Here is a 27,900-nt window from a genome sequence, read left to right as displayed (position 1 = left end):
TGGTGTCTCTTGGTATGTTTAACATCTTTGCAATCTTCTTATAGCCATTGCCCTTCCTGTGAAGAGTAATCACCTGTTCTCTTGTCTTCCTGGACCATTCTCTTGACCTCACCATGTTTGTAACCACACCAGTAAATGTCTAGAAGGAGCTGAGTATCACAGTCATTTTAAAGCTGCCTAATTGGTGCTTATTAGGCTTTATTGCTGCTCCCTGATATCCACAGGTGTTTTCAATACCTGATTGAAAACACTTCATTGAACCTCTGTTCTTCAGAGTGGTAGTCTTTACGGGGTTGAATAATTATGTCAATGAAGAATTCACAAAAGAAACATTTACTACTGTATTACAAAACTAATTGATGTCATTTTAGTTGCATATGGTTCTTTAAGAAGTCCTTGTAGGATTTCATTCTGAATACAATTACAAATGTACACTAAATTCCCTAAAACCATTTACAGCATTGGGGGTTGAATAATTTTGAACACAACTGTACATGTTTATAAAAAACAAAATATATAGAATGTTATTGGATTATTTTTCCTTAAGTTTTTCCTTGTTACTCTTACATTTAATTAATGTTAATGTCGACACGCCGTCATCTTGCAAAATACAAAAGTCACATATAAGATATAAATTTACGGTGGCTTTTGTCATTTTTCAAGCTTAACATTCTCACTTTAACCTTTAAAAAACAGGAGAGAGAACCGGTAAAAATAATTTACCAAATAATTATTTTCAAACCAAAAAATCTTGTGGAGTTTTGATGTAAGTGTCAAGTGTTTGATTTTTAGCTAAAATAATTTATTTCATAATGCCATTGATAACTAACCTACAGATCCCATTGAGATCCACAAACAGAAGCTGGCATTATGGTTCAATCACCTCCCTCAAGAGGAGAAGCAGTTCGGTGGCTACTTTTCTCCTGAAACCATGCACGTAGAGCCGCTCATCCTAGAGCGTCATCCTGACGAGGATCGAGGTCTTCCACTGAGTCCCTTCAAGGCAAACGTCTCCACACGTCCCCCTCTCTGTGTAGAGCAGCTCTTTGAGCCCAGCCATGATGAAAACAAGGCACGAGGACTAAATGTTTTGCTTTACGGAGCCGTCGGCACAGGAAAAAGTACTGTTGTCCGTAAACTGGTGCTGGACTGGTGTGCTGGATCCACCTTGTCCCAGTTTAAACTTTTGTTGCCATTTTCCTGTGAAGACCTCTCGCATTTATCCAAACCAACATCCCTTCGAGATCTCGTGGGGAGAAAATACATGCACCTTCGCAGGACACCGTATCTTAGTGGAGATGTTGACAAAGCAAAGGATGTCCTCTTCATCTTCAATGGAATGGAGAAGATGAAGCTGGACTTTCCCATCGGCTCGACAGAACTATGCAGCGATCCCAATGAACCTCTCCTGTCGGGAGCTGTTGTTGTTAATCTACTCAGGAAGTACCTCCTGCCTGAGGTACGGCTCTCAAGCATTTGGAGCTTTTGTATTGCATGATATTGTTTCAAGTTCAGTCATTTGTGGTTATGATGGTGCTTCACTGAGATTTATGATGTTATTTGCATTACCTTACCTTTAGTTTAATGGTTTTCTGGGGACCCACGGCATGAGTGTGTCCCCAAAAACAGAGTTAGGAACATTTGGTGCGTTTGGCATTAAACAATGTAAAGAAATGCCCAAAAGAAGTATGCCCTATCATTACGACCTTAAATAATTACACTTATCAGTTACTTAATTTATTAGCCAATTGCAGGGTTTACTGGATTTGTTTTTTATCTTTACATTTCCTTACCGTTTACATTTGACGGTAACTTTTTGACATTTTTAAACATTTTGTATAGCCTATATTCAACGTTAGCCTAAATACTGAGTTTATTTTACATATGTGTTGAAATACATGTTCATGAGAAAAAATGCATTCATATTAATTTTGGGTGATTAAAATAATTGTGATTTATTTCCATTGAATTCATAATTTATTTATAAATATGTGTCTTCATAACATTTATAATATAAATATTTATATATATGTTTAAATACAGAGTAAACTGAGCAACTTTACAAATTCGGATAACTGAATTTGAGTTTGTTAAGTGATATAAACCCTTATTCTTTAAAAACATAAAAATTATTTTTGGGATAATTTTGTACGTGGAAAATAAGCTTTGATTCTTTACATTAATGAAGGTATATTAAAAATCGATCTCGCAGACAAAAGATGCACTCCCAATTAAATAACTACCCTAAAATCTATTATAACTACCTATCGCTAATGTATTTTCATTTGTTTCACAGGCCAGCGTTTTAGTCACAACCAGATTGTCTGCTGTGGACAGAGTACCAAAAAAATACATAAACCGCTTCGTACAGATTTGTGGCTTTAATGATCCGGATCGCCAGAGAGCCTACTTTACCAGCAGGCTCCTGCTACAGAATGGAGAGAAGCAGGGAAGGATGGCCGAGTCGCTCATAGAGATGTTTTACTTAAACCTACAGCGAGAGAGTCAGTTAGCCACAGCATGCTTCTTACCATCTTACTGCTGGCTTACATGTGCCACTCTTCATCTCTTGCATTTTACGGATGTGAAGGCACCAATTCGAACCCTCTCTAGCATCTACACAAGCTTCATGAGACTCAACTTTGGAGGAGAGGTGATGGCAACGGATGGAAATGTGTCTTCCCAGGATCAGCAGAACTCACTCATGCTCTACGTGGTTCGTACTGTTGGGAAGCTGGCGTTTGATGGGATCACAAACAAGCGGACATCATTCTCCGCTGAAGAACTGGAGCAGTGGATTGGTGGTAAGACAAAGACAGATGAGGAGCTCCGGCAACTGGCGGTGTTTCGCACAGACGTTCTCGACTTCTTCCTGGTGCCAAGTAATGAGAACGGCTCAGATACCGAGTCTGCTGATAGACGCTATGTGTTTGCAGTCCCTGCCATGCAGGAATATTTCGCTGCTCTTTATGTTGTTCTCGGTGAGAACAAAACTGTCCTGGAGAAGTTGACCGGTCATATATCAGAGGCCTTCGGACATGCCGGTGAGGACATAACAAACTTGCTGAGCATTCTTTCCAAAATCATACCTTTCCGCATTTTCGCCATTTTTAATTTGCTGAAGCTGTTCCCAAAGCTTTTCGAACAAGTCAGTAGCTTAAGCAAAGGCCACATTGCTCACACGATGGCAGCAGAAATGTTTCGTTCCGAGGACAGCTTCAATGAAGATGTCCTGGACCAAGTGGAACAAAGTCTGCTGGGAGTTCACGGTCCCCAGCCGCAAGTAGAAAGTGACACTAGGGCATTTGAGCTCTACCCTATTTTCATGGGCGGACTTCTTCATTATGGCAACAGGAGACTTTTGGGGCAGCTCGGATGCGACATCAAGAGTCAAACAGTCGCACAGATCACCCGGTCGCTGAGGAAACACCTGATCAAGGAGAGTCGTAAGAAGCAGCCTCCTGAGGAGCTAATGGACCTCCTGGTTTTACTTTATGAGTTCCAAAACCCTCGACTTACAGCCGAAGTGCTGCAGTCTATCAAGACCATCAACTTGTCTACAGTGCGCTTGACTCCTCTCAAGTGCTTTGTCCTCAGCACAGTGCTGGGCTGCACTCCCTCAAGTTTCCAAATGGATGAACTCAACCTTTCCTCCTGTCACATCTCTCCAGACCTGCTGCAGATGCTCTGGCCGGCCTTCCATCACACTAGCAAACTCAAGTGAGAGATGAGCAAACTACTATTGTTTTGCATGCGTTTGACGCTTGAGGGTTTTGCATAAAATTGGAAACTTGAAATTCCCAGATGAATGTTTGATGAAGTTAAGGTTTTAAATATAGATCCATTTTGCAAGACGTAAACAACACTGGTCCAGAAGCACTTTCTGTTCAGTATTTTTTATTTCTCATATACTGTGCAATACTTGAAGATATTCGTTTAAGATTACATTTCAATTTTAAATGTTCTTTTGATTGTATTTTGTTATAACATTTGTATAGTGTTAAAAAACTCAAATAGGAAATGCTTTTGGATATCTTGCAAAATGGTCTATGAAAGAGATTTTTTTCTGTTGATATGACTTCATTAATTCATAATGGAGTTTAGTTTGTGCTGCATTGAGTAAAATTAAAGGAACAGTTCACCCAAGAATGAAAATTCTGTCTTCATCTACTCATCCTCAAGTTGTTCCAAATCTGTATAAATGTCTTTGTCCTGATGAACACAGAGGAAGGTTTTTGGAAGAATGCTTGTAACCAAGCAGCTTTTTGCCACCATTGACTGCCATAGTATGATTATTTTTTTATACATCTGTGAAACACAAAAGAAGATATTTTGAAGAATGTAGGAAAGCAAACAGTTCTGGGGACTTTTGACAGCCATTGTAATTTTTCCCACTATAGTAGTCAGTGGTGGCCATAAACTGTTTGGTTAAAATGATTCTTCCAAATATCTTTCTCTGTGTTCATCAAAACAAAGAAATTTACACAGATTTGGAACAACTCGAGGGTGAGTAAATGAAGACAGAATTTTTATTTTTGGGTGATCTGTCCCTTTAACTCTGTGAGCGTAAGACTTGAAGAAATTGAAACTGTTATTACTCAAGTCCATTCAAAACGTATCTAAATGTGGTTGATATTGTTGAATTGTATTTTGTTTTGCTTTTAGTAGTGTCTTTACATGAATTGGGACACAAGCCCTATTCATGGACCCTTGAAAAAAAGATTAAACTGTTTGAAATTAATGTTCTTAGAACCTCTAACAAAAAGTATTTAAGTTTGTTGTTGACTACATTTAAAGTTGTTTTGCCTCCAGAATACAATTAGTAATTGTTTTTTGAGCACATTAACCTAATTAGTTACTGTTTTCTGCTCATTAATGTGTGTTGAATATTTTTGACCAATGTTTGTGTGTGTGTGTGTGTGTGTTCAGTCTGCAGTTTAACAGACTGGATCCGGAGTCCTGCATTCTTCTGCGAGATCTGCTATTAGAGCCCAACTGTTCAATTAAATCATTACAGTAAGACTACATTTAAAAGGACAATATATGTTCATACTTTATATTTATAGATAAAGAGGTAGTTTGCACAAAAATAAAAATTCTTCTCTGGAACACAAAAGAAGATGGCTTGAGAAATGTCTCAGTGGTTGTGTTCATAGAATGGAAGTCTATTGGGACCAATCTTGCTTGCGTCCAAACGTACTTCCAAATATCTTTCGTGTTCTGCAGATAAAAGAAAGTCATACAGATTCTAGAAAAACAAGGGTAAGTATATGTTGAAAGAATTTTTATTTTTGGGTGAACTATCCCTTTGAGGAGGTACAATTAAATAAAATTCTTTGCAGAAATGCAACAGAAATTAGCACAGTCTTGCACAATGTGGCATGAGTGTTTCCTGTGTATGAACTTCCTGTTGCTCTCATAACAGGTTGTGTGATAACCACTTGACGGATACAGGCGTCAGTCATCTACTAGAGGCTCTTTCTGGTAACCGTTCTCTTCAGCGACTGTCCCTGATGCACACACGCCTCGGAGACTCATCAGCACATCTTCTGGCTGACAGACTTGGTCAGCATGATACGCTAAAGGAACTGAATGTGGCCTACAACAACATAGGAGACAGTGCAGCCCTCACACTAGTCGATGCCTGTCGAGAACATCCCAGCATCCACACAGTACAGTGAGTTTTTATTGTGGTATCTTGACAACCATAGTCCAGTTATTAATTTTTTTTCAAGTCAACCTGAATTGATAATGCTCATTATTCTTCACAGTCTGTACCTAAACCAGCTTACCGATGTGGGTAAGCAGTCACTCTACGTGCGCGGTGGTCCTCGGATGAAGGAGGGCAGGCGGGTGAAGGTTCTGGCCTCTGTGACGGAGGGCTCGGACATATCGGAGGACTGGCACCCAATTTTGAGCATTATTGGAAAAAATTCCCTTGTCTGGGAGAGGAAGCGTGTACGTGAGCAGCTTTTAGTGTTCCTAAAAGATCTGGAATGGGGTCGAAAGCAGCACCCGAGCTTCTGGAAGAAGCTGCACTACCGGCGAGTGGAGAGCTTTGTGAGACAAACCCTACGTGTGCTGGAGAAATCCAGTGATACGGGAACAGGATCTGGGATGAACTGATTAGGAATAGAAGGAAATGGGTCTCATTTCTCAAGAGCTCTTCCTTCTTTATAGGGTAAATTTAGGAACAAAATGACTTGATTTAAGGGTGCCTCCATTTCCAAGTATTTCCAAGTATCTGCCATATGATAATAGTTAATTTTAGAGTTTGCAAGTGTAAATCTGTTATGCAATATATAGCAATATTTGTTTATTGCACTTTAAAAAGCTTGGATTACTTCTTGAAAACTGCCCTTTGACAAACGTTACGATGCAAATCCATTTGTTATCCATATGTGTTCAAAAATAATTTAAGGTGCTTTCATATGAATTTAAGTGAAACATGTTTTTTTCTCCAGAACTTTGTGTTTATAGTATGTCCAATGGTATTGTTAACCAAGACACATACTTAGAAACAAATTTTTATTATAAAGCAATGTAACCCTGGACAACAAAATGGGTCAATTTTTCAAAATTGAGATTTTTCTAATTCTGATAAGATAATAGAGAATTTTCACCCATACAATGTATTTTTGTCTTTTACTAAAAATGTTCCTGTGTTACTTAAGACTTGTTTTGTGATCCAGGGCCACAAATGTCAAGACAATTTTTGACTACTACTGAAATGCTCCCAATATGCTTGTGCAATATTAACATATCATAATGCATCTTTATGCCTTAAGTGATAGTTCACCCAAAAATGAAAATTCTGTCATCATTTACTTGCTCTCTTATTAAATCAAACCTATATGACTTTCTTTCTTCCGCATAACACTAAGGAAAATATTTTGAAGAATGTTGTTAACTGAAAAGTGCCGACACTCATTCATTTGAATTGGTTTTGTGTCCATACAATAGAAGTGAATGTGTAAATGATGATTTTTTTTAAATAAAAAATTTAATGTCAACAAATTACTAATGTTTGTTGTGAACTTGCATATTGCGATTTAAATTCACTGTACAATCAAAGCAAAATAAAATAGAAGCTTTCATCAGATTTGAGGGTTTTCATAAAGTCATAATTTAGTTTGATGATATTTCTACTAACTCAAGCAAAGTTTGTAGCCATTGTCTTGACAGTAATTAGAGTTAATTTACAGTGGTTATGTAATGTTTCTGCAGATCTGATGATGGCAGACTCTGGCAGAGGTGTTGTCTCGTAAATTCAGATTAAATATTAATCGCCAGTATATTATTGTGGTGGAACGAGGAGGAGTCATAGTGACATATCCATTTTAATGCTTCATTTAAATGTGTACCTTGCACCCTCGCTAAAGCCCTGGACTCAGCAACAGTGGTAAGCAAGATCATGAGATTCACCACAGGTAAATACCCACCATTTACAGTATAAACCATTGTTCTCTATCGCTTTGATTGCTCAGTCTTTAAGGAACAAGGTCAAACAAGATCAGTGTTTGTTTAGTAGATTTGGGATTGTACTCAGGATTTGTATGTGTTTCAGTGTTTGCTGAAGGGATATTCAAAATTACGTTTCATCTATTGTTCTGAATCATTATGGACTGTGTTGTCCAATTTTTACTTGTGTTTGACTGAAACATTTGACAAAATACACAAGGTGCCTTGTTTCACTTATAAATAATAATGTAAATCATGACCAATTAGTCATGTACTGTATCTTAGTACATTGAAAGTAAATACATAAATATCAGACTAAATGCATTGTACCGAATGCAGTCTGCTGAGGATTTTACAGTTGAACTCTGATCTTGAGTCTTATCACATTCAAAAGAACAATTCAAATGCGATATGATCAATAAGATCACAAGGGATTCAAGGAAGGCAAACTACTGACCATTAGTCTAAAGTTTTAAACAATGCATGTTTTGCAGTCACGGATACTTGGGTTGGTCGCACACCAGTGAACCATGGTTATTCTTAACCTACAAAGAATCCACATCTATAATGTTAACAGTTTTGTTACGTACATCCATTTAAAATATGTTTGTTGTTTTGCTGTTACAGAACCAGAAGATGCCACAGACTTACCAAAGTGAGTCACTTTGATAAACATAACCTTTATCTTTCCCTCTCTGTCTCAAGTGAGTTTGCATGTGCAGACTGTTCCATGAGAAAGACATTCTGTTTTACAGTCAATTTTCAGTGTGTTTACATAAAACATACATAGCCCAAAGTGCAAATGTCTTCCACAGGAAGTTCACCTTCAACCCAAAAGAAGGGATTGACAACCCAGCCTTAGTGATCTCAGATGACACAGGTAACCTTAAAGCCACAATCAATCAGTTTCAGCCAATCAACCACCTGATAACAGATGGTATTGATTGTTGATAAAGAATGTAAGAGACTCAAAGCACAACATGAAATGTCCCCAGAGCCTGATGTGCGTCCACGGCTGTGTGCTCTCAAACGGGAGCAAGGTCAGTGTCTTGGTTTCTATCTGAGTAAGGACGCTGGCTGCAGGGGACATGTGGTGCGGCAGGTGGAGCCTTGGAGCTGCGCTGAGCGCGGCGGGCTGAGAGAGGGGGACCGTGTTTTGGAGGTCAATGAGAACTTTGTGGATGACAAGGATCACTTGACTGTAAGAGCACATTAGATTACATCTCTGTTTTCAGTTAATTGAATACACTGACAATGGCAAATAAATAATATTACGTAAACATGGATTTACATTTATGCATTTGGCAACTAGAGTATAACTAGAGATGCACGGATAGCCGATTATTCAGAGTGATATCTGGCGATGCCGATGGTGAAGATTAAAATAATAATTCTTAACAGTCTGCATAAAAAATACTATAATGACTATTAATACTGATCATCAAACGGGTGATGTTTCTAAACATTTCTATATACAGAGCACAAATTCATTGCATTTTCCTGTCCTCTTCTAATTGACAGGATATATCGGCCCTTATATTGAATATTGAAAAAGGCCTATTATTGCCAGTCATGTCGGTGCATCTCTAAAAACTTTGTGTACATTCAGCATTGTAAGTATTTAGACTGTAACCTTCGTTTTGTTTAAAGGTGGTACTGAAGATCCAGGCATCTGGGCTTCAGCTGTATCTGTTAGTGCTGAGTGCTCAGGATTATGGGATTGCTGTATCAGAGGGCAGAGATCTCTTGTCGATCGCAAGGGCTCAATCTGGAGAAGGCTGTTCTCGCCCGCGGTTATGTCACATCACTAAAGAACCTGGCTATGGTTTGGGCCTCGGCATCATCCCTGTCGAAGGTACTGCTTCTAATCATTGTTGGTAATCAAATTATAATATTTATTACAAGAAATGCCTTAAAATAGAAAAATATTTTGTAACGTTGTGATCAAGTACTTGATGCAAATCATGTGGGAACGTTTCAGCATGATGTATGTACAGTAGGCTTGAATCATTGAGGAGAGTTCTGGTTTATTTTGTTGACCTTTTGAGAGCAGGTAAACGAGGCTGCTATCGTCTTAGTCCAGTAAATCAAGGACCCGCGGAGAGAGCAGGAATAAAGAATGGAGACATGCTTATCTGGATCAATGGAGCTATGGTCTCTTCACTCACACATGGAGCTTTGTCAAAGATGGTTGGTGGACGGTTGTGGCTGTTTGATATATGAACACCCCATAACTATTTAAATCCTATGATTGTTCCATATGTATCAGGTGAAGAAATGTGAAAACCATGTGACCGTCTTGGCAATTGATAGCAGGAGTGAAGAGAACTACGTTCGAAGGAGATTACCCATAATTCCTGCTTTTGCCAAAACACATAATCTACTTTATATGCCCAAAACACTGCATCTGGCTCAAGGACTGCAGAGCTTTGGGTTCCTGTTAAGGCAAGAGAAGTTACGACCTGGATGTTTGGGTGAGAATTTTTTTTCTTTAGTAGTACACCTGTGGTAAACCTTGCATGACTCCTTTAAAATTTATTCTTCAACTGGGCAAAATTTGTGATGTTCACTGCAGCTCACATGCTACGTGAAATCGACCCCGGCAGTCCAGCTGAGACAGCAGGAATGGAGGATGGAGAGCTTCTCCTCGCTGTAAACGGAGAGCAGGTGGAGGATGCAGAGCATGAGGACATCGTCAGCAAAATACGGCAAAGCGGCCAGCAGGTCACTTTCACCACCATCTCCGTTCCTGGCAGAAACTACTACACACAGGTGCTTCACACGCAAATACACATGCTCACAGTCACACACATCCGTGAGGGAATGTTGAAGTGAAGCAATAACATTCTGCTCCCGAACAGCTGCTGAATCAACTTTTTTGAAGACATATGAACCCAAGGGCTAACCAAGAGGCTAAAACTCACACTCCTAATGCTTATATTACATACTGAAGCAGGTGTTCTTATGATGAAATTAATCTGTGTAGAAAAGGCATAGACCCCAGGGAAGGGGTGTGACTGCTCTGACCTAGATAATAGAGAAATTATTATTCTGTTGCAGTATGCACTTGGATTTATCATTGAGAAGGTGTCTGTAATTTAATACTCAGCTTGGCATTTCTCCACTGCTGTTTTATGAAGACCACATTCCAAAAAGAGAACGGTTCTCCCAACCTCCTCTGCAAAATGAACAGGCACGTGCTAACCCACAGTGTCCTCGACTTTGTGTGCTCCATAAGGAGAGCACAGGATTTGGCTTCAACTTGGGCTGCGTTCAGAATAGGCCTGGAGCTTTCATCAGTCAGGTACTGTTGTTTGATTTTGTTAAAATATTTGACTAAAATGTGTGAAAATGTAATTTACATTAATTTAGTATTAACAGTAATAAAACTTTGTCTCAACCAATAGCGCATGTTTGAGCAGGATAAACTAATGTGTGGGAAACACTTTTGTATTTTTGCATTGGTAATGTTAATAGTACAGAAATTATATAATTTAGCTTTACAGAAATTCTGGGTTTGTGACTAAATTATGTATGTATCTACTGGCTGCCTATAGGTGGCAAATGGGAGCACTGGAGAGAGAGCTGGACTGTGTGAGGGAGATGTGGTTGTAGAGGTTAATGGACAGAATGTGGAGGAAGAATATTTTGATGAAGTGGTGAAGATGATAAAAGAGGGAGGAACTACTCTCAAGCTTTTAGTTGTGGAGGGTCAACAGTATGAGAGACTGAGGAACATCAGACAGACGACAAGTTCTGGACTCATTCCTCAAAATATAGAGGTGAGACATGTTAACATATAAAGTATAAGCATTTTCCAAATTCAGTTTCACTTTTAAAGGCACAGTCCACCCCAAAAAAATCTTTCATTATTCACTCATTCTCAGTTGTTCCAAACTTCTTTGTTCTGTTGAACACAAAGAACGATATTTGGAATAATATTAGCAACTGAGATTTCTGGGGCACCTTTGACTACCATACTTTAAAAAAATTATAGTAGCCTATTTTCTGTTCTGTTGAACACAAAATAAGTAATTTAGGAAAACATCAGTTCTGTGACACCTTTGAATACCATTTTTTTTAACTCCCCGAGAAATGTCAGTCGCTAACATTTTTCTAAATATCTTTCTTTGTGTTCAACAGAACATAGAAATGTATACAGATTTGGAACTACTTGAGGGCGAGTAATTCATGACAGAATTTTAAAGGGGTGGAGTGTACCTTTAAACGATTTAAAACTTTCAACTTTTTCCCCAGGCTCTGGATTTCTCACAACACAAATTCTTATGATAAAATCCAATCTGGTATGGAGAACAAATGCTTTATCAACAGAATGGCTGTGAAGTAATTCTGCTACATACACCAGAAAATTAGCCTTTTTATTCTCATTCATGGACCACAGATATTACAAAAAATAATGAAGATAAATGAACGAAACAGCGTATTTTAAACATATATACACATTTCAAAATGTATGCTTTGAAACTGGCTGTTATTATTTAATACTACCATAAGACTTAAGTAAGTACTAATTTGATACAAAGACTATATGTGACCCTGGACCACAAAACCAGTCATATTAAGCATGGGTATATTTGTAGCAGTAGCCAACAAAAACATTGTATGGGTCAAATTATCGATTGTTCTTTTATGCCAATGTAGTGGAGTAGGCGGGGCAAGACCGTGGTTCGAGACCGGTGAGTAATTGTTAATGAGCGCCAGCTGTCTCGAATCACGGTCAAAAATCAAGGATATTAAGTAAATATCATGTTCCATGAAGTTATTAGGTAAATCTGTAAATATATAAAAACTTTGAAACAAACAAGGTGTCCACATAAAAAGGGCACCACATCCCAAGATACACAGAACTTCTTCCAATACACTGAAATCCCCACAGGTTTTGCATATCCATCTCAGACAGCATGCAACACTAGAGCACTTCAAGGCACACCCATGAACTGGATTTTACAAATACCATATATTTTATGAACATAGAAACTTCATCTGCATTTTGGTATCCTTTGAAAAGTCTCAGTGCAAATGGTACAATGGTCTCATTTCCACAGCAGTAGATCAGATCATTACATAGGTTTGAGGGTTTGAAGATATTCTGCTGACTGTTGAGGGTGTGCCTTCTTTTAAATGCCCATTTGTGGCATGATCAGTTTCAGGACAGAGTCATTTACAATGTAAATTGTTGTTTTGTGGAGGAAGGGAATTTTGGTCTGGGTATTTAAGGGAAGCTGGGAATTCTTAGTAAGATGCACAGCACCAGCACAGATGGTGCTGTGTTTTTTTCCAATCTGATCATTTTCTACTGTCAGATATTCATCTCGAGACTCGTAGACTAATCTTTGAGAATTTGATGTTTTGTTTCGTACTCTCTGTATTGAATTGCCAAGAAACGTTTAACTGACTTATAAATTGTGACCCTGGATCACAAAACCAGTCTTAAGTGGCACGGGAACGTAACCCCACGTTTTGTTTGGGTCAAAATTATAGATTTTTCTTTTATGCCAAAAATCATCAGGATATTAAGTAAAGATCATGTTCCATGAAGATATTTTGTAAATTTCCTACCTTAAACATATAAAAACTTTATGGAGTCAGATCAAATTACGCAATGTTAAAATGTTAACTATAACAACCCAGAGCGCTGGAAAGACGCATGCCTTCGCCATGCCACTTGGACTCCGCCATTGTGCCAGTGTGTGGTTTGGGGTTCTTCTTCTCTCACTTTATTCACCACCTCACAATGGATGCTTCAAAATCGTGAACAAAAAAGCCGGAAACACGTCTACAAGGTTATCTCGCTGCTGCCTGCACTTTGGGAATTTCCCACTCAAGTTTGGTTTCTATGCAAAAATCTGAATTTTTGCCTTCAGGTTCATCTACTGTCCACAACATTATTAGAGGAGTGAGCCAATAGAGCCAAAAGCCTGCTGTAGCACCTCTGATGGACAACTTTTCTCAATATTTTTATTTTTTTTGCACCCTCAGATTCTAGATGTTCAAATAGTTGTATCTCGGCCAAATATTGTCCAATCATAACAAACCATACATCAATGGGATGATTATTTATTTAGATTTCAGATGATATATATAAATCGTAATAAAAAAAACTGACACATTATGACCAGGGAGCAAAAATCACAATGAACAGTTCAAGTAGCTTTATTCGTGGAGCATTGCATGTAATGCAAGTAATGCATGCATATAGATGTTAAACAAAAGTGTACAAAAAGTGCCACATATCTTTGTACATCACTGTAAAATATGAATTAACATTTAATTATTAGTTATTATATGTATTACTATTTGTCAAGTAAATTTGTAGGTGAGATTTCAGAGTCCAGCGATTAACTGAAATTCTCTGAAATTTTCAGTTTTATGAAACAGGTTTATGTTCACAAATGAAAACCACATGAAATATTATTTATTTCAGTTAATGCATAGTTAGATCTTATATGTATAATGTTAAATATGTACTGTATTGTCATGGGGTTTAAATGTTAAACATTTTCCAGTCGTCTATTTGCTGTCCAGTTCTGCAAGTTCAAATAAAATGTATAAATATTATAAGTCAGAATAAATATGTTATGAGATGCCGAGTTATAACTGTACTATAACCAGTTAACTTAACAATTCTACAAACCTGTGAGAATTTGGTCAATGCACATGGTGACTCTGTCTGCATCCTCCATACTGAAGCACATGGGAGGTTTGAATTTGATGACACTATCCCATGGCCCATCAGTGCTCATAACTACATGTTCTTCTTTCAGCCTGAGAAGTCAAAATAAGCAATGTCTTAACCACCTTTGCCAACACTTGGTTTGTATAAGGTTGGATAAACAAGAGAAACTGAAAGTATGAAACATGCTTACCTTCCAACAAGCTGTGCTGCTTCTTCTGTTGCTGGTTGTCTGGAAACTCTGTCTTTAACCAGCTCCATACCTATAAACAGTCCTACACCACTGCAAAAAGGAGAATTTGGCATAATAAAATGTTCTTAAATTAAATATTACATTTTTCATAATTTCTTACGAACCGCACATCTCCGATGATCAAATGTTTAGTCTGAAGTTGACTAAGCAGATGTCTCAGGTAATCTCCAACACGAAGAGCATTTCCTCTCAGGTCCTCGTGTTCTATTACATCTAAAACTGCCAAACCAATGGCACAGGACACTGGGTTGCCACCAAACTGCGTTATAAAAAAGAAATAGGTATGAAAAACGTAAATGATTGCACTTTTCAGTGATATAAATCGAATGAATAACCTTTAAGCAGCATGGTTCTTCTTACTGTGTTGAAGTACTCCACGCCATTGGCTGTAAAGGCACCAGCTATCTCCTCTGTAGTGGCCACACATGAAAGCGGGTGACCATTGCCCATTGGTTTGCCCATAGTCACAATGTCCGGGCAAAAGTCTTCACCTTGGAGCTGAAAAGCCCAGAAATGACTCCCAACACGACCAAAGCCTGTCTGAACCTCATCTGCTACGTAAACTCCCCCCGCTTCATGAACATATCTGTGGGAAACATGACGTTGCACGGAGCTTTATTCTCCTAAATCAGGTTTTTTTCTGAGATATATAGAAAAACAACAGAGAATGGCTGATTTCTAATTGACTAATTATCATGTATACATTTACGCATGTATAAATACAATACATTTTAATCAGTTACAAGAATACATACATTTAAAGATACATGGAGACTTACTCTGCTACTCTTTTACAATAACCAGATGGAAAAATGATCTGGCCACCAACACTTGGTAAAGACTCAGCAAAAAATGCCGAAATCTGTGGACAATAAAAAAGAAAAGAAATCAATATATTTTTTCAGAATGAACAGATAACTTTCCAATAAGAGTTTTTCTACCACACATACCTTGCGGCCTTTCTTGTGCGCCTCTTCAATAATGCTTTTCAATGCGTCTGCGTAAGCTTGTCCCGGGTTGGGATGATCCTCCCGGTAGATACCGTGGTAAGTGTCAGGTAGTGGTGCCTGTACATAAACCAAACAAGTTTGTTGTATAGAAAAAAAACATTCATTCCAGTGGAATTGTTCAATTGCGGTATGTACACACCACATGAACCCACTCTTTTTGGCCCTCTAACTTCCGGAACTTGTATGGGCTGATGTCAATGAGCGATGTGACATGTCCATGATACGCACTTGAGAGTCGGATAAAAATAAATCGCTTTTTGTTACAATATGTTATATGAATCATATTTAACTGAATATGGTTAACATTATTCATATACACTTGCATATTTGATTCTTACTGATCCAGCACTATGACGTCCTGATGTTGGGTATACTGACGGGCCAGACGCAATGCAAGATCATTAGCTTCTGAACTTTGTATGGGGACACAAATACATATTCAGAATTATTTTCCCTTTTAATGCTATTAAATCACTTCACAACATGAGATTAGACCAAGTTATACATACTCAGCAGTCAGCATGTACAGAGATACTTACCCTGAGTTAACAAAATAGAAGACACAAAGCTTTTTTGGAAGAGTGGCTGCCAGCCGATTTGCATATTGCACTATATTATCATGGAGGAATCTAGTGTTTGCATTAAGAAGATCCATCTGGGCAGCAGCAGCCTTAGTGATGCTGGGATGACAGTGACCAACTGCAAACACAATACGTATAAACTATGTCATAATGGATGTGTGATTCATATTGAACTCTTAGAGATATGCACTTTTTAGATTTTCTTACCATGTTGAACGTTACTAATGCAATCCAGGTACTGCACGCCCTTCTCGTCATATAAATACTGACCCCGTGCTCGTATTATTTTCACGGGGTCCTGCGAGAAAAACAGTCTGCAGGACTGCCTGAAATGACAAGGAAGGGAAAGTGACCGAATTTTAATTTAATGAAACAATACCGGGCCTGATTTCGCAACTGGTTATCTCACCCGATCAACTTCCTGCGCATTTCCAGAGTTTCATCCTTGTGGAAAACTTCCAGAGCCATGCCAGCGAGCAGAGTCCCTTTTTTCTACCACACAGTCTCGTTTCGTGTGCTTGAAATATGACACATCATGAGACTTTGAGCAGCGCTTAAACATACATAAGCGCGCTGCGCATATCCTTCGGCGTACGACATCAAACTATCGCGAGATCGATTCGAAGACTCACCTCGCATGTATCTCGCGATACTTCGTTATCACAGATTGGTTTGCGTAGGCAATCTCATGTAAATGCAGACAGCCACTCGTCCTCTGTCGATGACGTCACACAAACGCGCAGCTCTGTGTATTTTCGTGATCTGCTGAACTGGACCGATTTAGCAGATATTTAATTATAACATATTTCGACCCGAACCCAGGTATGACATTGAGCGATGTGGATACATTTTCTATGCACCTTGATGATTGTAGCGCTCTCTTGTCTTTGAGCAACATGTACAGCATGTAAGTTGCTAAGCGTGTTGCTAGTTATGCAGCTAGCTTGACATACTTGACAACCAGGAAGAAGATCTATCATAGTGCTTGAGAGCTGATTTATTTAAACACTTATTTGTGTTCGTTTTTAAGATCATTGATTGTCTATACTGTGTGATTCAACGCGCATTTTTAGCAGGTTAGCATTCTTTCTTTAAATAATGTTGGTTCTTGTGAGGGTAAGTTACCTTGTGCCAGCTGTTATAAATTTGCCTTTTGCTTGAATCATCTTCCAGTTGCTCACCACGAATAATTTGATTCGTGTCGAAGTGACTCATCAGATGAATAATGGGATCTTGATAGTGAGTCATGTTGTTTTGAGGTTGTCTGTTTATAGGGTGAGGCAAAGCCCTTGACGTTGGGAACAGACTATTGTAAAATTTACCTAGATGGATCACATCAGGATTTGAATTACATTGTGGAGCAAATTCACACACTTTTCTCTCCGCAGTCTGTGAAAGCACCTGTTGATGGAGGACGTGCTCCAGGGAAATGACAGACCAGGGCAATAACAATCAGAACATCTCACAAAACCCATTTGCAGCGCTCTTCGGTTCCCTAGCTGATGCAAAGCAGTTTGCATCTGGCCAAAAACAACAGTGTCAAGCAGAGCAACAATGTAAGTACGGGGTAATGAAGGACTCTGTATAGTTGGGAGACATACATTTCTATCATGGCGCTACAAAATAATGTGTCCCCATGCAGCTGTAGATTCAGGGGAGAGCCAGTCCGAGTCAGATAATTCAGTCTCTGACAGCATTGAGGAAAACGATGACTCTGTGGCAGAGATCAGCCGATCTTTTCGCTCACATCAGGAGCTCTGCGAGCAGCTCAATGTCAACCACATGATCCAAAGGGTCTTCCTTATCACACTGGACAACAGTAAGTGCTAAACAACTGTCTAAGTTACTAACAGTTAGAATCTACCTACACTTTACCTTACCTTTTTTGCTGATCATTTTTTATCACAGTTGAGTAGTTTAAAGGGATAGTTCACTCCTAAAAATATTCTGTCATAATTTTTTTCACCTTCATGTCGTTTAAAACCTGTATATTACATTTACATTTAGACATTTGGCAGACGCTTTTATCCAAAGCGACTTACATTGCTTTATCCTATACATTTTACATAGGTATTTGCAATCCCCTGGGATTGAACCCACAACCTTGCGTTGTTAACGCAATGCTCTTACCACTGAGCTACAGGAAAGCTATATAACTTTTTTTTATGAACACAAAAGGAGATATTTTGTCAAATGTCTCAGTGGTTTTGTATTCATACAATGGAAGTCAATAGGGCACAAGTGTGACATGAGAGTAAATTATGAAAAACGTTTTTGGGTGAACTGTCCCTTTAAATCAACTTGTTTTATTCTCAATAACATATTAAAAACGAATAAAACAAAGTTGTGGTTTTCATCAGGTGTAACTTTAGTAGAAAGATTTTATATAAAAAATCGAGTGTCAAACCAACACCCAGAAAAAAATATTCTGTTGCAGGAAATAAAACAAAATGTCAGACATGGAAATGTATTAATGTACAGTATACAGTACATCAACATGATTAACATCACAAAAAGTATGACAAAAGAGTGTGATCTACCAAAAATACATTCAAATGCATAAACACATCAATGAGATTTTATTGTATCAAAGAACAGCACATAATGTGGCGTGAGTCATATTTTCCCAGTGTATCTCTTTCCTGCCATTGTTTTGTTTAGGGTTTTTGAGGATGGGGGAATGTCACGCAACCTGTCCTGGCATCTACCTTATTTGGCTAACTTTGCCAAGTTTAAGTTGAATGTCCACTAAAATATTGCATGGTCTTAGATTGGAAAAATGAAGGATATTGAAATATTTTCACCTTCCTTTAAAAAATTTATGTCTGCTTATTTTGTACTCATTGCCTATACATAATTTGATTATTTGCATTTTACATTGTCTTTTACCTGGTGCAAAAACATTAATGCAGACATGTGAACTACCCTCAGGTCGAGACCCACCAAGTAAAACCGGAAGAACAGAGAATATATTTCTGAAGTACTGTGACATAATTGTTATTTTTTGTAATTTACTTATCGTTAGTTTAGGGGAAATGTACATAAAATTAGTCATTCACTATAAACAATGTCTTACGTACTACTACTCGATGAGCTCAGTGTCTGTGATCCTATCATGATGACGCATGGTTTCCCAGCAATGTTTCGGATGTCCTCATCCACTCCAGTTTGCCGTTATATTTAATTTGTGCTGCTTGCATTTTAATGTCTTTATCCTTTACATTGATCTGCTGTCCACTGCTATGTTGTTATCTCATGGCTCCATTGGCCGTGTTAATGGCAATGTGTAGTCTGAGCTACCTGCAATCACCAGTCAAATTATATTTGCGCAGTAGTGATAGTGTTATTTTCTATATGTTCTCTATATATTTTCATGATATATAGTCACTGTCATGTCTTTTTCTGCAAGCTAAATTATTGAGTGTGGTGATCCGGATTGAATACTGTTTGAATACTTATAGGTGACCCCAGTTTAAGAGGAGGCAATGGTATTCCACCACGCTGTGTATACCTTGAGGAAATAGCCTCTGATCTTGATGGTCAGGACTGGCTTAACATGGACACCATCGAGCAGGTATGACATCATCAGTACATACAGTAATTGTTTCCTGTGGTGTATTTTTATAAGTTGTACACACATCAACATTCTACATTTGAATACAAATGATATTATTTAACCAATCCCCTGCAGGCACTGTTCACCAGGCTGCTTATGCAGGAACCCGGAAACCATCTAATTTACATGACTTCCTGCAGTGTAGTAAACCACTCAGCAGATCGTGATGCTGGGGAGAAACGTGCCATACCGTACCTTTACGCCTGCTACCTGAGAGTTAAAGAGGAGGTATTCTGTGTTGTCGTGCAGTAGAACATTATCCTGCATTGCTTTTCGATTGAATGTATGTTTGTGTCAGCAGTGCTGCTATTGCAGTAATGGTGTTGTTCAAAACCCCACAGATCACTAAAGTCCCAGAAAAGCTGATGTCGTATGCTGTGCACTGTAAAAACCTGGCATTGTCCAATGCGCGGACGGTGCTGCTGACGCCGGAGATCTACATCAGTCAGAACGTGTATGAGCAGCTTCTAGATCTGTTGCTGGAAGCCGTCCGAGGAGCTCGTAGGTTTGCTTGAAAACCACATTTGAGGACATATAAGAAGATGTTTTGAGGTGAATGAGAATGTGCGTGTTGTGTGTCACTGCAGAGCTGGAGGAAGTTGTGGAGTTTTTTGAGGAGGTCATAGTAAGTCTGTTGGCTGACCAGGAGGTGCGGACCTTTGGGGAGGTGATGGTGCCAGTGTTTGATATTTTTCAAGGCCGTGTCAAAGACTTAGACCTCTGTCAGCTGTTGCTGTCTTCCTACCTGGAAATTCTCCTCTACTTCAGTCGGCAAAAAGACATTGCTAAGGTAAGGATCGTCGCACTGATGTCTAGTAATTCCGATGAAAATTCTAAAACTGTAAATGTCATTAAAGGAATAGTTACCCCAAAAATGTAAACGCTGTCATCCTTTACTCACCCTCAGGTTTGAGCCTATATCAATTTGTTGTTCTGCTGAAGTGTAAATATAATTGGAATAATGTTTGTAACCAAACATTGCACTATTGACTGCTATTCTAGGAAAAATCTACTATGATAGTCAATAGTCTCCCAGAACTATTTAGTTTCCCACATTCTTCAAAACATCTTATTTTGTGCTATACATAACGAAGAAATGTGTACCAGTTTGGAACAACTTAAGGGTGAGCAAATAATGACAGAATTTTTTGGTGAACTTCTCCTTTAATTCACTATATATTCAAAACTGTTATGCCTGATCCTAGGTGTTAATGGAGTACATTCAGCCTAAAGATCCTAATAATGGACTTCAGTATCAGCAATCCTTATTGGGCACCATCTTGAATATTTCCTGCTTACTGAAAACCCCTGGCGTGGTTGAGAACCATGGTTTTTTTCTCAATCCTTCTCGCTTGAGCCCACAGGAAATGAAGGTTCAAGAGTCAAATATACACCAGGTGAGCACAGATCCACAAAATGTACTGTAATCTTCAATACATCTCATGTTTTCAATGCCTTAGTTACTGTCTTTATTTCTCCTTTCATGCTATAGTTTATGGGCCAGTTCCATGATAAGCTGTATCAGATCCTGAAAAACTTGCTTCAGCAGTCCGGTGAGACGCGTCACCTCCTGCTCTCGTGGTTGGGTGGATGCCTACATGCCAACATGGGGCGGGCCAAAATCTGGGCGAACCAGATGCCTGAGATTTTCTTCCAAATGTATGCCTCGGATGCATTTTTCCTAAATCTGGGAGCTGCGCTTCTCAAGCTCTGCCAGCCTTTTTGTAGACCTTACTCCCCGAAACTCTTGACCTTTAACCCCACATACTGCATGCTGAAGGAGCTGAGTGAGGAAGAGCGGCGCAACAGAAACGTGCATGCCAGAGGTACTCACCAGTGTGAACATGCAGCATCATTCTTTTATTCATGTGCTTAATGATCTAAACGTCTCTCTAAACTCTTTTCTCCGCAGGCTTGGACAAGGAAACCTGTCTGATACCTTTGCCCCCTCAACAAACAATAGAATTTGCCCAGTCATACAGTCTTCTCACAGAGAACCTCATCCTTACGCAGATAACCATGTACTTGGGCTTCCATAGGTAATGCTAATGTTGACCTCATAGCTTCATGATTCATAGTCGCCGCTACACACCAGTTAAAGCTCTCGATAATGACCACAATATCAAAGTGGTGACTGCTTTTGAGTTCTTTGATGATATTTTTTATCAGACTTCATGAACACATGGTGAAGATGAATCAGTCTCTCCATCGGCTGCAGGGGACGTGGCGAGGCACGCATCTCAGCGGAGGCCCAAGTGCAGAACTGCGGGAACAGTTTGAACGTCTTATGACTGTCTATCTCTCCACCAAGGCTGCAACCACGCAGCCAACCATGCTGCAACATTGCCTTAACCTCCAAGCCTCCTGCGCCACCCTGCTGGTCCAGCTCAGCTTGGGCAACCAGAGTCCAGAGCACACACCGCTCTCATTTCCTTTGCCTCCACTGGAAAACAATTTGCTGTGCTGTGTGCCAGGTATCCTCTCAAGAATGTTTGAAACTCAAATGTAAGTTAGTGCACCAGTCTTCGATTCAACTGTTTCTCATCTTCACAGAGTTTTGTGCCGAAAACCTAGGCGATTTTTTCATATTCCTTCGCCGTTTTGCCGACGAGGTGTTGGAGTCATCGGCGGAGAGCTTAGAACATGTCCTGACCTTCATCACTGTGTTCATGGGCAACGTCGAGAGGTGTGAGCCGCTGCGATGCTGAGTTTTTCGCGCATTTTCCCCCGTGCCATGTGGCTCGTTGTTTACTCGCAATTATTTACCCACAGAATGAAGAATCCTCATTTACGGGCAAAGCTGGCAGAGGTTCTGGAGGCTGTGATGCCCCATATGGAGCCTGCGTCACCTGGCACTGCACAGCCTATCATGTTCCAGCGCCAAAGGGTGTTCAGCTCATATCGACACGCTCCTCAGCTTGCCGAAGCCCTCATTACTGTGTTTGTGGACATAGAGTTCACTGGTCAGTGTGTGAAGTTTTTTTTTATCGGGTTTTTATTTGAATGTAACAGCCTGTGTTAGACTTTATTTACGGTGTATCCCACAGGAGATCCTCATCAGTTTGAGCAAAAGTTTAATTATAGGAGGCCAATGTATGCCATTTTGAAGTACATGTGGGGAGAAGAAAATTACAGGGAAAGTATTAAGGTGAGATCCTGACAGATATTGTAATATATGCCCTTGAAGTAAAATAATCATCTCGTTTCACCAAACCAGAATCCTTATTACTGTAAATAATAAAGGAAAATGTTTTGTTTGTTGACAGCGTTTGGCAGTTTATGCATCTGAAAACCTTGAGGCCATGATTCCACCACTTTTCTTACGGTTCCTGAACCTGCTAATGAATGATGCAATCTATTTACTTGACGAGGCTATACAGGTACTGCTGTGCAATAAAAGATGTTCTCAGGCCTTCACAGTCCATATACAAATACAGATTTTTGTTTATTCCATTCAGCTTGTTTGTCTAATGTTACACATTAATTGACACATTAACGCCCATTCAGTTGATGCAAGGCAATAATTAGTTGACGTAGTGTATGTGCCTCTGTTTCTTCTAGTACTTAAGTAAGATCAAAATCCTCCAGCTGGAGAGGGATCGGGGGGAGTGGGACAGTCTGGCCCCTGACGCCCGCAGAGAGAAAGAATCTAGTCTGCAGATGTTTGGACAGCTGGGTCGCTTCCACAACATCATGTCAAATGAGACCATTGGCACCTTGGCTTTCCTCACATCTGGTAAGAGGCGTGCAATATACCAAATGCACTAAAGTATTACCACATCATCGTTTTTTCTGGTCATATACCACCTGACTGAGCCAGACGTGGAACAACACGGTTTTTAAATAATTCACTGTGAAATGAGATTGAAACATAGATTTATCTTGTATTTGTGTTCCCTCCAGAGATAAAGGGTCTTTTCGTTCACCCCTTTCTCGCTGAGAGGATCATCTCCATGCTCAACTATTTTTTGCAGCATCTGGTAGGCCCCAAGATGGGCGCTCTGAAGGTGAAAGACTTTAGTGAATTTGACTTTAAACCCCAGCAGTTGGTGTCCGACATCTGTACCATTTACCTCAACCTGGGGTAGGTTTCCTTTCTTCTTCAATTTAAATATATTTGCAGTCTTGGGAAGCATATTAAGTCAACTTTTCTTGACCACAGGGATGAAGAAAATTTCTGCCCCACTGTCCCGAAAGATGGACGGTCATATTCGCCCACTCTGTTCTGCCAAACTGTCCGTGTCCTCAAGAAAATCAACAAGCCTGGCGAAATGATTGTGTCTTTCAGTCTCCTCGCAGATAAAATTAAGGTTAATATAAACGCTCTGTATATTTTATCCTAGATGCACACCTTTTCTAGGAAATCATGGGTGTCGGGTTGTTCATGTTAATCTTGTTGATTGTATGCGTTTGTGTCCTTCAGTCTTTGGCTGACATACATCAGCAGGAGGAGGAGACTTTCTCTGATGCTCCGGATGAATTTCTGGATCCAATCATGTCTACGTTGATGCTTGATCCGGTGCTGTTGCCTTCTTCAAATGTTACAGTGGACCGCTCAACAATAGCACGTCACTTACTAAGGTGATGATTCAGCTTGAAAATAAATTGATAGTTTATTCATCTTGATGCTGTTCAAAAACAATTAGACAACAATTAAAACAAATTAGACATTTTGAACAGAGGTGTCTCGTAACGACCATATCTGTTGAGGTGCAAAACCATTTGAGGAGCAGACGAAAATAGAAGTCATTATTTATTGATAATCTTCGCTTTAAGTGCATTTAAGAAGTGAAGATGATCCACAGAGTTCACAAAGTTTGACTCCATGATCCTCGTTGTAGGGAAGGATTATCAGTGAATATAAAAAAAATTGGTCTGTTTCTCACACACTTAAATATAGTGCATGACTCATGAAATAATTTTAGGGTGTTTTTCTGTCATTGATGGGGCTTAAAACATGGTCCCATGTGAAGTGTTATTGTATGGAAAAAATAATTATAAAGATTATTCAAAATAATGGCAGAAGTTTCCGTTTTGTTGAACTATTCGTTATAGCATCATCATACACCATACATAATGCCTTTTAACTGATGAATATTCGTTTAACCAATGCTGTTCTCATTTTTCTTGGTTAAGTGACCAGACAGACCCGTTCAACCGCAGTCCACTCACCATGGATCAGATCAGGCCTAATGAAGAGCTCAAGCAGCAGATCATGAAGTGGCTTGCTGAACATAAGCAAAGAAACCAGCAAATGGGACCCAGTGGCTAAACCTCATGATCCCTCCCCCCAGCCCAGGCATGCTGTATGACTAAGCCATTCAGATGTTTCTGACCGCTCTCATACTGCTTTGGAAAAAGAGCACACGTAGTAAAGGAACACATCTACATTCTTGGTGTTTTTGTGCTCGGCAAAGGTCAAATGCAAATCTCCAAATGCCATATCATCGTAGCGTATTGAGCTATCTGCTTTGTCAAACTATTTGGAGCATCTACTGACGTTCAGGTCGACACAGACAAAACTCAGATCACTGCACTAACAACTGGAATCTGTTTTTCTGTTACATTTCACCTTGCCAAGTTGTTCACTGTGGGACATGAAACTTTATATAAAGATTTTGTGAGTTTATAGACGGACAAAAGTTTATTTGTTTGCTGTCCTTTTCAATGCATTTGCCCTACCTCTAACTCAAGAAAGATGCGTGAAATATTGAAAATGCATCGCTTATACATAAATGTTTAAGGTTCATGTATTTGTATTTACTCGTTTGATATTAAGAGAAGGGGTTGTGGCCGGATTGATTTTAAAATATCTTTGATAAAGCTCTGTATTTCAGTATGTTTAAGTTTCAAGGCTGTTTTATGATTTTTAAGATGCTCTACAATGCTGCATTCATCCAAATTTGTTTTTGGGCTGGTTGGCAACTACCATTTGTTTGAAATGCTTTTTCCATTTGTTCCTTAGAAAGGTTTTATGTTTGGAATTTAAGAATCGTTTGCTAAAGTGTGCACTTTTATAAGACTCATTAAGAATATTGAGTTCTTGTTAAAATGTTGGGGATTACCCATTTGCATTTTACAAGAAACCATTTTGTCTTTTTAAGAGTGCAGTATGTCTCAGATATTGACTTATTTGAAGACTGAGTCAGAGCTCACAGTCTTGGTGACCTCCTCTCATGCAGAATGACATCATGTCTCTTTTGTTAACAGTTGCGAAACTGCATGCTCTGGGAGGTTGGACCTTGCTACTGAATTAGATGTCTTATGAGATGACACTGATAAAACACAGACCACTGTCCTTCCTTCAGTTGTGAAGGTCTCATAACATTGAGCCATAAACAAACTGAGTATGTCTGAATGAAAAATTTCATCGAGTTGTTTATTTCATTGAGTGTTAGTTATACTTTTTAAATCCTTTGTTCTTTCATTTTTCTGAAGACCTCACCAAATCAATAGATCTGACTCCAAAAATTCTCAAAGTATACAATGCTTCAGGGTCTATTGAAATGTTTAGCCCTGTTGGTTTGTGCACACGCACACTCTTAGCCGTAATTGCTCTTTTAAACACTGATTCAATCCAACTGTTAAATCTTTATTTTGAAGATTTTTGTGAAATGATGGATAGTAGTTGTACAATGTACATGGCCCTTTAAAAATACATTATGTTCTACGGAGGTGTTGAACTTACTAGATAATTCTACTTATAATTTACCATTCCTAATGGTTGGTTACTAAAAATAATAGCATGCTTTCACCATGCTGATGCTGAATTATTTTGGGCCACTTTTTAATTCACTTATCAATTGTGCTGTCTGCCTTGTTTATTGCACTACATCGAATAAAGATGAAGAATCCATGTATTGTAATTAAAACCATGTAACAAATAAGCAAAGTGGTTTGTAGTTATTATACTTGCATTTTAATATGTAAAACATGTATACTCTCATAACAAGGTAGGCTACATGTGCGAGATTATAAAGACTCTACCTGATAGGGTCGGCCCTACATGCAATTATGTGTTATTTCTATAACTTAATAATGGAATCATAAAGTTTTTTTTAATTTTAACAAACATCTGATATAATTCAGTTACTGACACAACTATTTATTAAGCTGTCACAGTTGATAATGGCCTATATTAAAAAGTCTATTGAATGCGTAGTTAAAATTTTAGCAAGCCACGCATGCTACATAGTTGATCTCTCTCTCTCTCTCTCTCTCTCTCTCTCGGGTATAGCCGACGAACCTGCGTAAAAACACCACTGAGTGCGTACGCTGTGATGGGATCTTGTACAAACGCAAAGTCGGGGTCCTCGGTACCACTACCCCGAAACATGGATATTCCATTCTGACCGCTTGACTAAAGCGGCAGTTTATTGAAATCGCTCGTTCGGGGCCACGCCCACACTGAGCTCCCTGATCCTAGGGCAGGCAGGCAGAGTGTAAAATGGCGCACAGCTGTCGGTGGCGGTTCCCTGCTCGGCCCGGAGGGAGCAGCAGCTCGGGCACCGGGAGGAAAGCGGGCCGAATTCGGGTTTCTGCTTCCCTCCTAAACAGCGCGGGGACTAATTCGAACACGAACGGGCTCGGGCCCGGTTTCGACGCTGCGTTGCAAGTGTCCGCTGCCATCGGCGACAACCTGCAGAAATTTCGGGATGTTTTGGGGGATTCGAGCGGCTCCAGCAGCGAGGAGGTAAGCGGGATCCCGGCTAAATCGTTAGCCTCAACCTTTGCCTCGCGTGTTTATAACAGAGAAATGTTAAATCTCGGGAAGAATAACTCGACGGCCGTGTAGTGGCTGTAAGTTGCTCCGCGAGAGGAGTGAGTGTGGTAGTTATTTTGCTGCGCAGCAGACACATGCCTCCATCCATGTGCTGTTTTTCTCTCTGCTCACTCTGGGACCACTGACAGGCTACACTGCTAACTAGCTGACGTCAAAATATGAACGTACTCATAACTAATGTCTGATTTCCAAGTGGTCGTATTGTCTAGATGTTCGCATTGAAGTGATGTAGCGTGTTATTTTTGGACCCCCCTGGAGTTTAGAGCCATTTTTGACAGGATGGAGATGTGTAGCTTGATAACTGTAGCGAGCCCCTGGCTGCATAGAGTTCAACTTATGTCACGTTAAGTGTGTGAGATGAGTTTTATTGAACTGTTGTTGTTGTTTTTTACTTTAAGCGATACGTAAAACACTTCTTGAGCGATGGAGAGCAGAAACACTTAAAATCGGAATTTAGCGAGCAGGTTATCAAAATGATACCAATATAATTATAAGCATAAGC

The 27,900-nt window shown here is 39.4% G+C and overlaps 5 protein-coding genes across 10 annotated transcripts in view; 4 read left to right on the top strand and 1 right to left on the bottom strand.

Annotated features, from left to right (window-relative positions):
- nlrx1 (NLR family member X1) overlaps window positions 1-7,020 on the top strand; it is an 11,529-nt gene extending 4,509 nt beyond the window's left edge. For 2 of the 4 annotated variants that reach the window (XM_056757279.1, XM_056757277.1), the window contains 6 exons: window positions 1-115; window positions 837-1,459; window positions 2,297-3,720; window positions 4,930-5,016; window positions 5,426-5,677; window positions 5,772-7,020. The exon at window positions 1-115 is cut by the window's left edge. In XM_056757279.1, the coding sequence (XP_056613257.1) occupies window positions 932-1,459; window positions 2,297-3,720; window positions 4,930-5,016; window positions 5,426-5,677; window positions 5,772-6,126 (2,646 nt within the window). In that variant the 5' untranslated portion in view covers window positions 1-115; window positions 837-931 and the 3' untranslated portion in view covers window positions 6,127-7,020. The remainder of the gene's footprint in view (window positions 116-836; window positions 1,460-2,296; window positions 3,721-4,929; window positions 5,017-5,425; window positions 5,678-5,771) is intronic. The other 2 variants (XM_056757278.1, XM_056757276.1) reach the window with 2 other exon arrangements.
- Window positions 7,021-7,389: 369 nt separating this feature from the next.
- Window positions 7,390-13,487, top strand: nherf4a (NHERF family PDZ scaffold protein 4a). Of its 2 annotated transcripts, XM_056757301.1 has the most exons (11): window positions 7,390-7,430; window positions 8,089-8,116; window positions 8,277-8,341; window positions 8,457-8,662; window positions 9,112-9,316; window positions 9,515-9,651; window positions 9,731-9,935; window positions 10,037-10,233; window positions 10,571-10,765; window positions 11,019-11,243; window positions 11,719-13,487. In XM_056757301.1, the coding sequence occupies exons 1-11, from the start codon at window positions 7,415-7,417 to the stop codon at window positions 11,749-11,751; spliced, it is 1,512 nt and encodes a 503-aa protein (XP_056613279.1). In that variant the 5' UTR covers window positions 7,390-7,414; the 3' UTR covers window positions 11,752-13,487. The 2 variants fall into 2 exon arrangements, with proteins under 2 accessions (XP_056613279.1, XP_056613281.1); XM_056757303.1 differs by lacking the exon at window positions 11,719-13,487 and having other exon boundaries at window positions 10,602-10,765; window positions 11,019-11,224.
- A 132-nt stretch (window positions 13,488-13,619) lies between these two features.
- phykpl (5-phosphohydroxy-L-lysine phospho-lyase) lies at window positions 13,620-16,769 on the bottom strand. Of its 2 annotated transcripts, XM_056757304.1 has the most exons (13): window positions 16,632-16,769; window positions 16,409-16,516; window positions 16,207-16,325; window positions 15,958-16,117; window positions 15,757-15,831; window positions 15,558-15,645; window positions 15,359-15,475; window positions 15,188-15,270; window positions 14,769-14,994; window positions 14,513-14,667; window positions 14,349-14,438; window positions 14,117-14,247; window positions 13,620-14,009 (listed from the first exon to the last, which is right to left on the bottom strand). In XM_056757304.1, the coding sequence occupies exons 2-13, from the start codon at window positions 16,465-16,467 to the stop codon at window positions 13,993-13,995; spliced, it is 1,320 nt and encodes a 439-aa protein (XP_056613282.1). In that variant the 5' UTR covers window positions 16,468-16,516; window positions 16,632-16,769; the 3' UTR covers window positions 13,620-13,992. The 2 variants fall into 2 exon arrangements, 1 of the variants encoding a protein (XP_056613282.1); XR_008907518.1 differs by lacking the exons at window positions 13,620-14,009; window positions 16,632-16,769 and having other exon boundaries at window positions 14,518-14,667; window positions 16,409-16,584.
- On the top strand, window positions 16,688-26,491 carry ube4a (ubiquitination factor E4A (UFD2 homolog, yeast)). Its single transcript, XM_056757275.1, has 20 exons — window positions 16,688-16,821; window positions 17,388-17,555; window positions 17,642-17,818; window positions 19,461-19,573; window positions 19,691-19,843; window positions 19,957-20,116; window positions 20,203-20,405; window positions 20,821-21,012; window positions 21,108-21,441; window positions 21,528-21,654; window positions 21,785-22,089; window positions 22,169-22,301; window positions 22,388-22,578; window positions 22,663-22,763; window positions 22,882-22,995; window positions 23,177-23,351; window positions 23,519-23,699; window positions 23,778-23,925; window positions 24,039-24,196; window positions 24,752-26,491. Exons 2-20 carry the CDS (start codon window positions 17,429-17,431, stop codon window positions 24,885-24,887), a joined length of 3,228 nt encoding a protein of 1,075 aa, XP_056613253.1. The 5' UTR covers window positions 16,688-16,821; window positions 17,388-17,428; the 3' UTR covers window positions 24,888-26,491.
- A 410-nt stretch (window positions 26,492-26,901) lies between these two features.
- The window catches only part of kmt2a (lysine (K)-specific methyltransferase 2A), a 35,959-nt gene continuing 34,960 nt past the window's right edge, over window positions 26,902-27,900 (top strand). The window contains exon 1 of the mRNA XM_056757273.1: window positions 26,902-27,308. Coding sequence (XP_056613251.1) covers window positions 27,063-27,308 — 246 coding nt within the window. The 5' untranslated portion in view covers window positions 26,902-27,062. The remainder of the gene's footprint in view (window positions 27,309-27,900) is intronic.

Source organism: Triplophysa dalaica, chromosome 9, assembly GCF_015846415.1.
Source record: "Triplophysa dalaica isolate WHDGS20190420 chromosome 9, ASM1584641v1, whole genome shotgun sequence".
Classification (NCBI taxonomy): Eukaryota; Metazoa; Chordata; class Actinopteri; order Cypriniformes; family Nemacheilidae; genus Triplophysa; species Triplophysa dalaica.
The sequence above is the reverse complement of the archived record's forward strand: the minus strand, read 5'-3'. Positions and strand labels throughout refer to the sequence as shown.

Excerpts from the sequence above, each read along its gene's own strand:
- nherf4a (XM_056757301.1), top strand. Across the intron at positions 8,117-8,276 it reads GATGCCACAGACTTACCAAA|GAAGTTCACCTTCAACCCAA; the intron begins GTGAGTCACTTT and ends TGTCTTCCACAG. Across the intron at positions 10,766-11,018 it reads CTGGAGCTTTCATCAGTCAG|GTGGCAAATGGGAGCACTGG; the intron begins GTACTGTTGTTT and ends GGCTGCCTATAG.
- phykpl (XM_056757304.1), bottom strand. The coding sequence starts at position 16,467 with ATGGCTCTGGAAGTTTTCCACAAGGATGAAACTCTGGAAATGCGCAGG. Across the intron at positions 15,476-15,557 it reads AAAAAGAGTGGGTTCATGTG|GCACCACTACCTGACACTTA; the intron begins GTGTGTACATAC and ends GTTTATGTACAG. Across the intron at positions 14,439-14,512 it reads TTGATCATCGGAGATGTGCG|TGGTGTAGGACTGTTTATAG; the intron begins GTTCGTAAGAAA and ends TCCTTTTTGCAG.
- ube4a (XM_056757275.1), top strand. The coding sequence starts at position 17,429 with ATGACAGACCAGGGCAATAACAATCAGAACATCTCACAAAACCCATTT. Across the intron at positions 19,844-19,956 it reads ACCTGAGAGTTAAAGAGGAG|ATCACTAAAGTCCCAGAAAA; the intron begins GTATTCTGTGTT and ends AAAACCCCACAG. Across the intron at positions 22,764-22,881 it reads ATTACAGGGAAAGTATTAAG|CGTTTGGCAGTTTATGCATC; the intron begins GTGAGATCCTGA and ends GTTTGTTGACAG.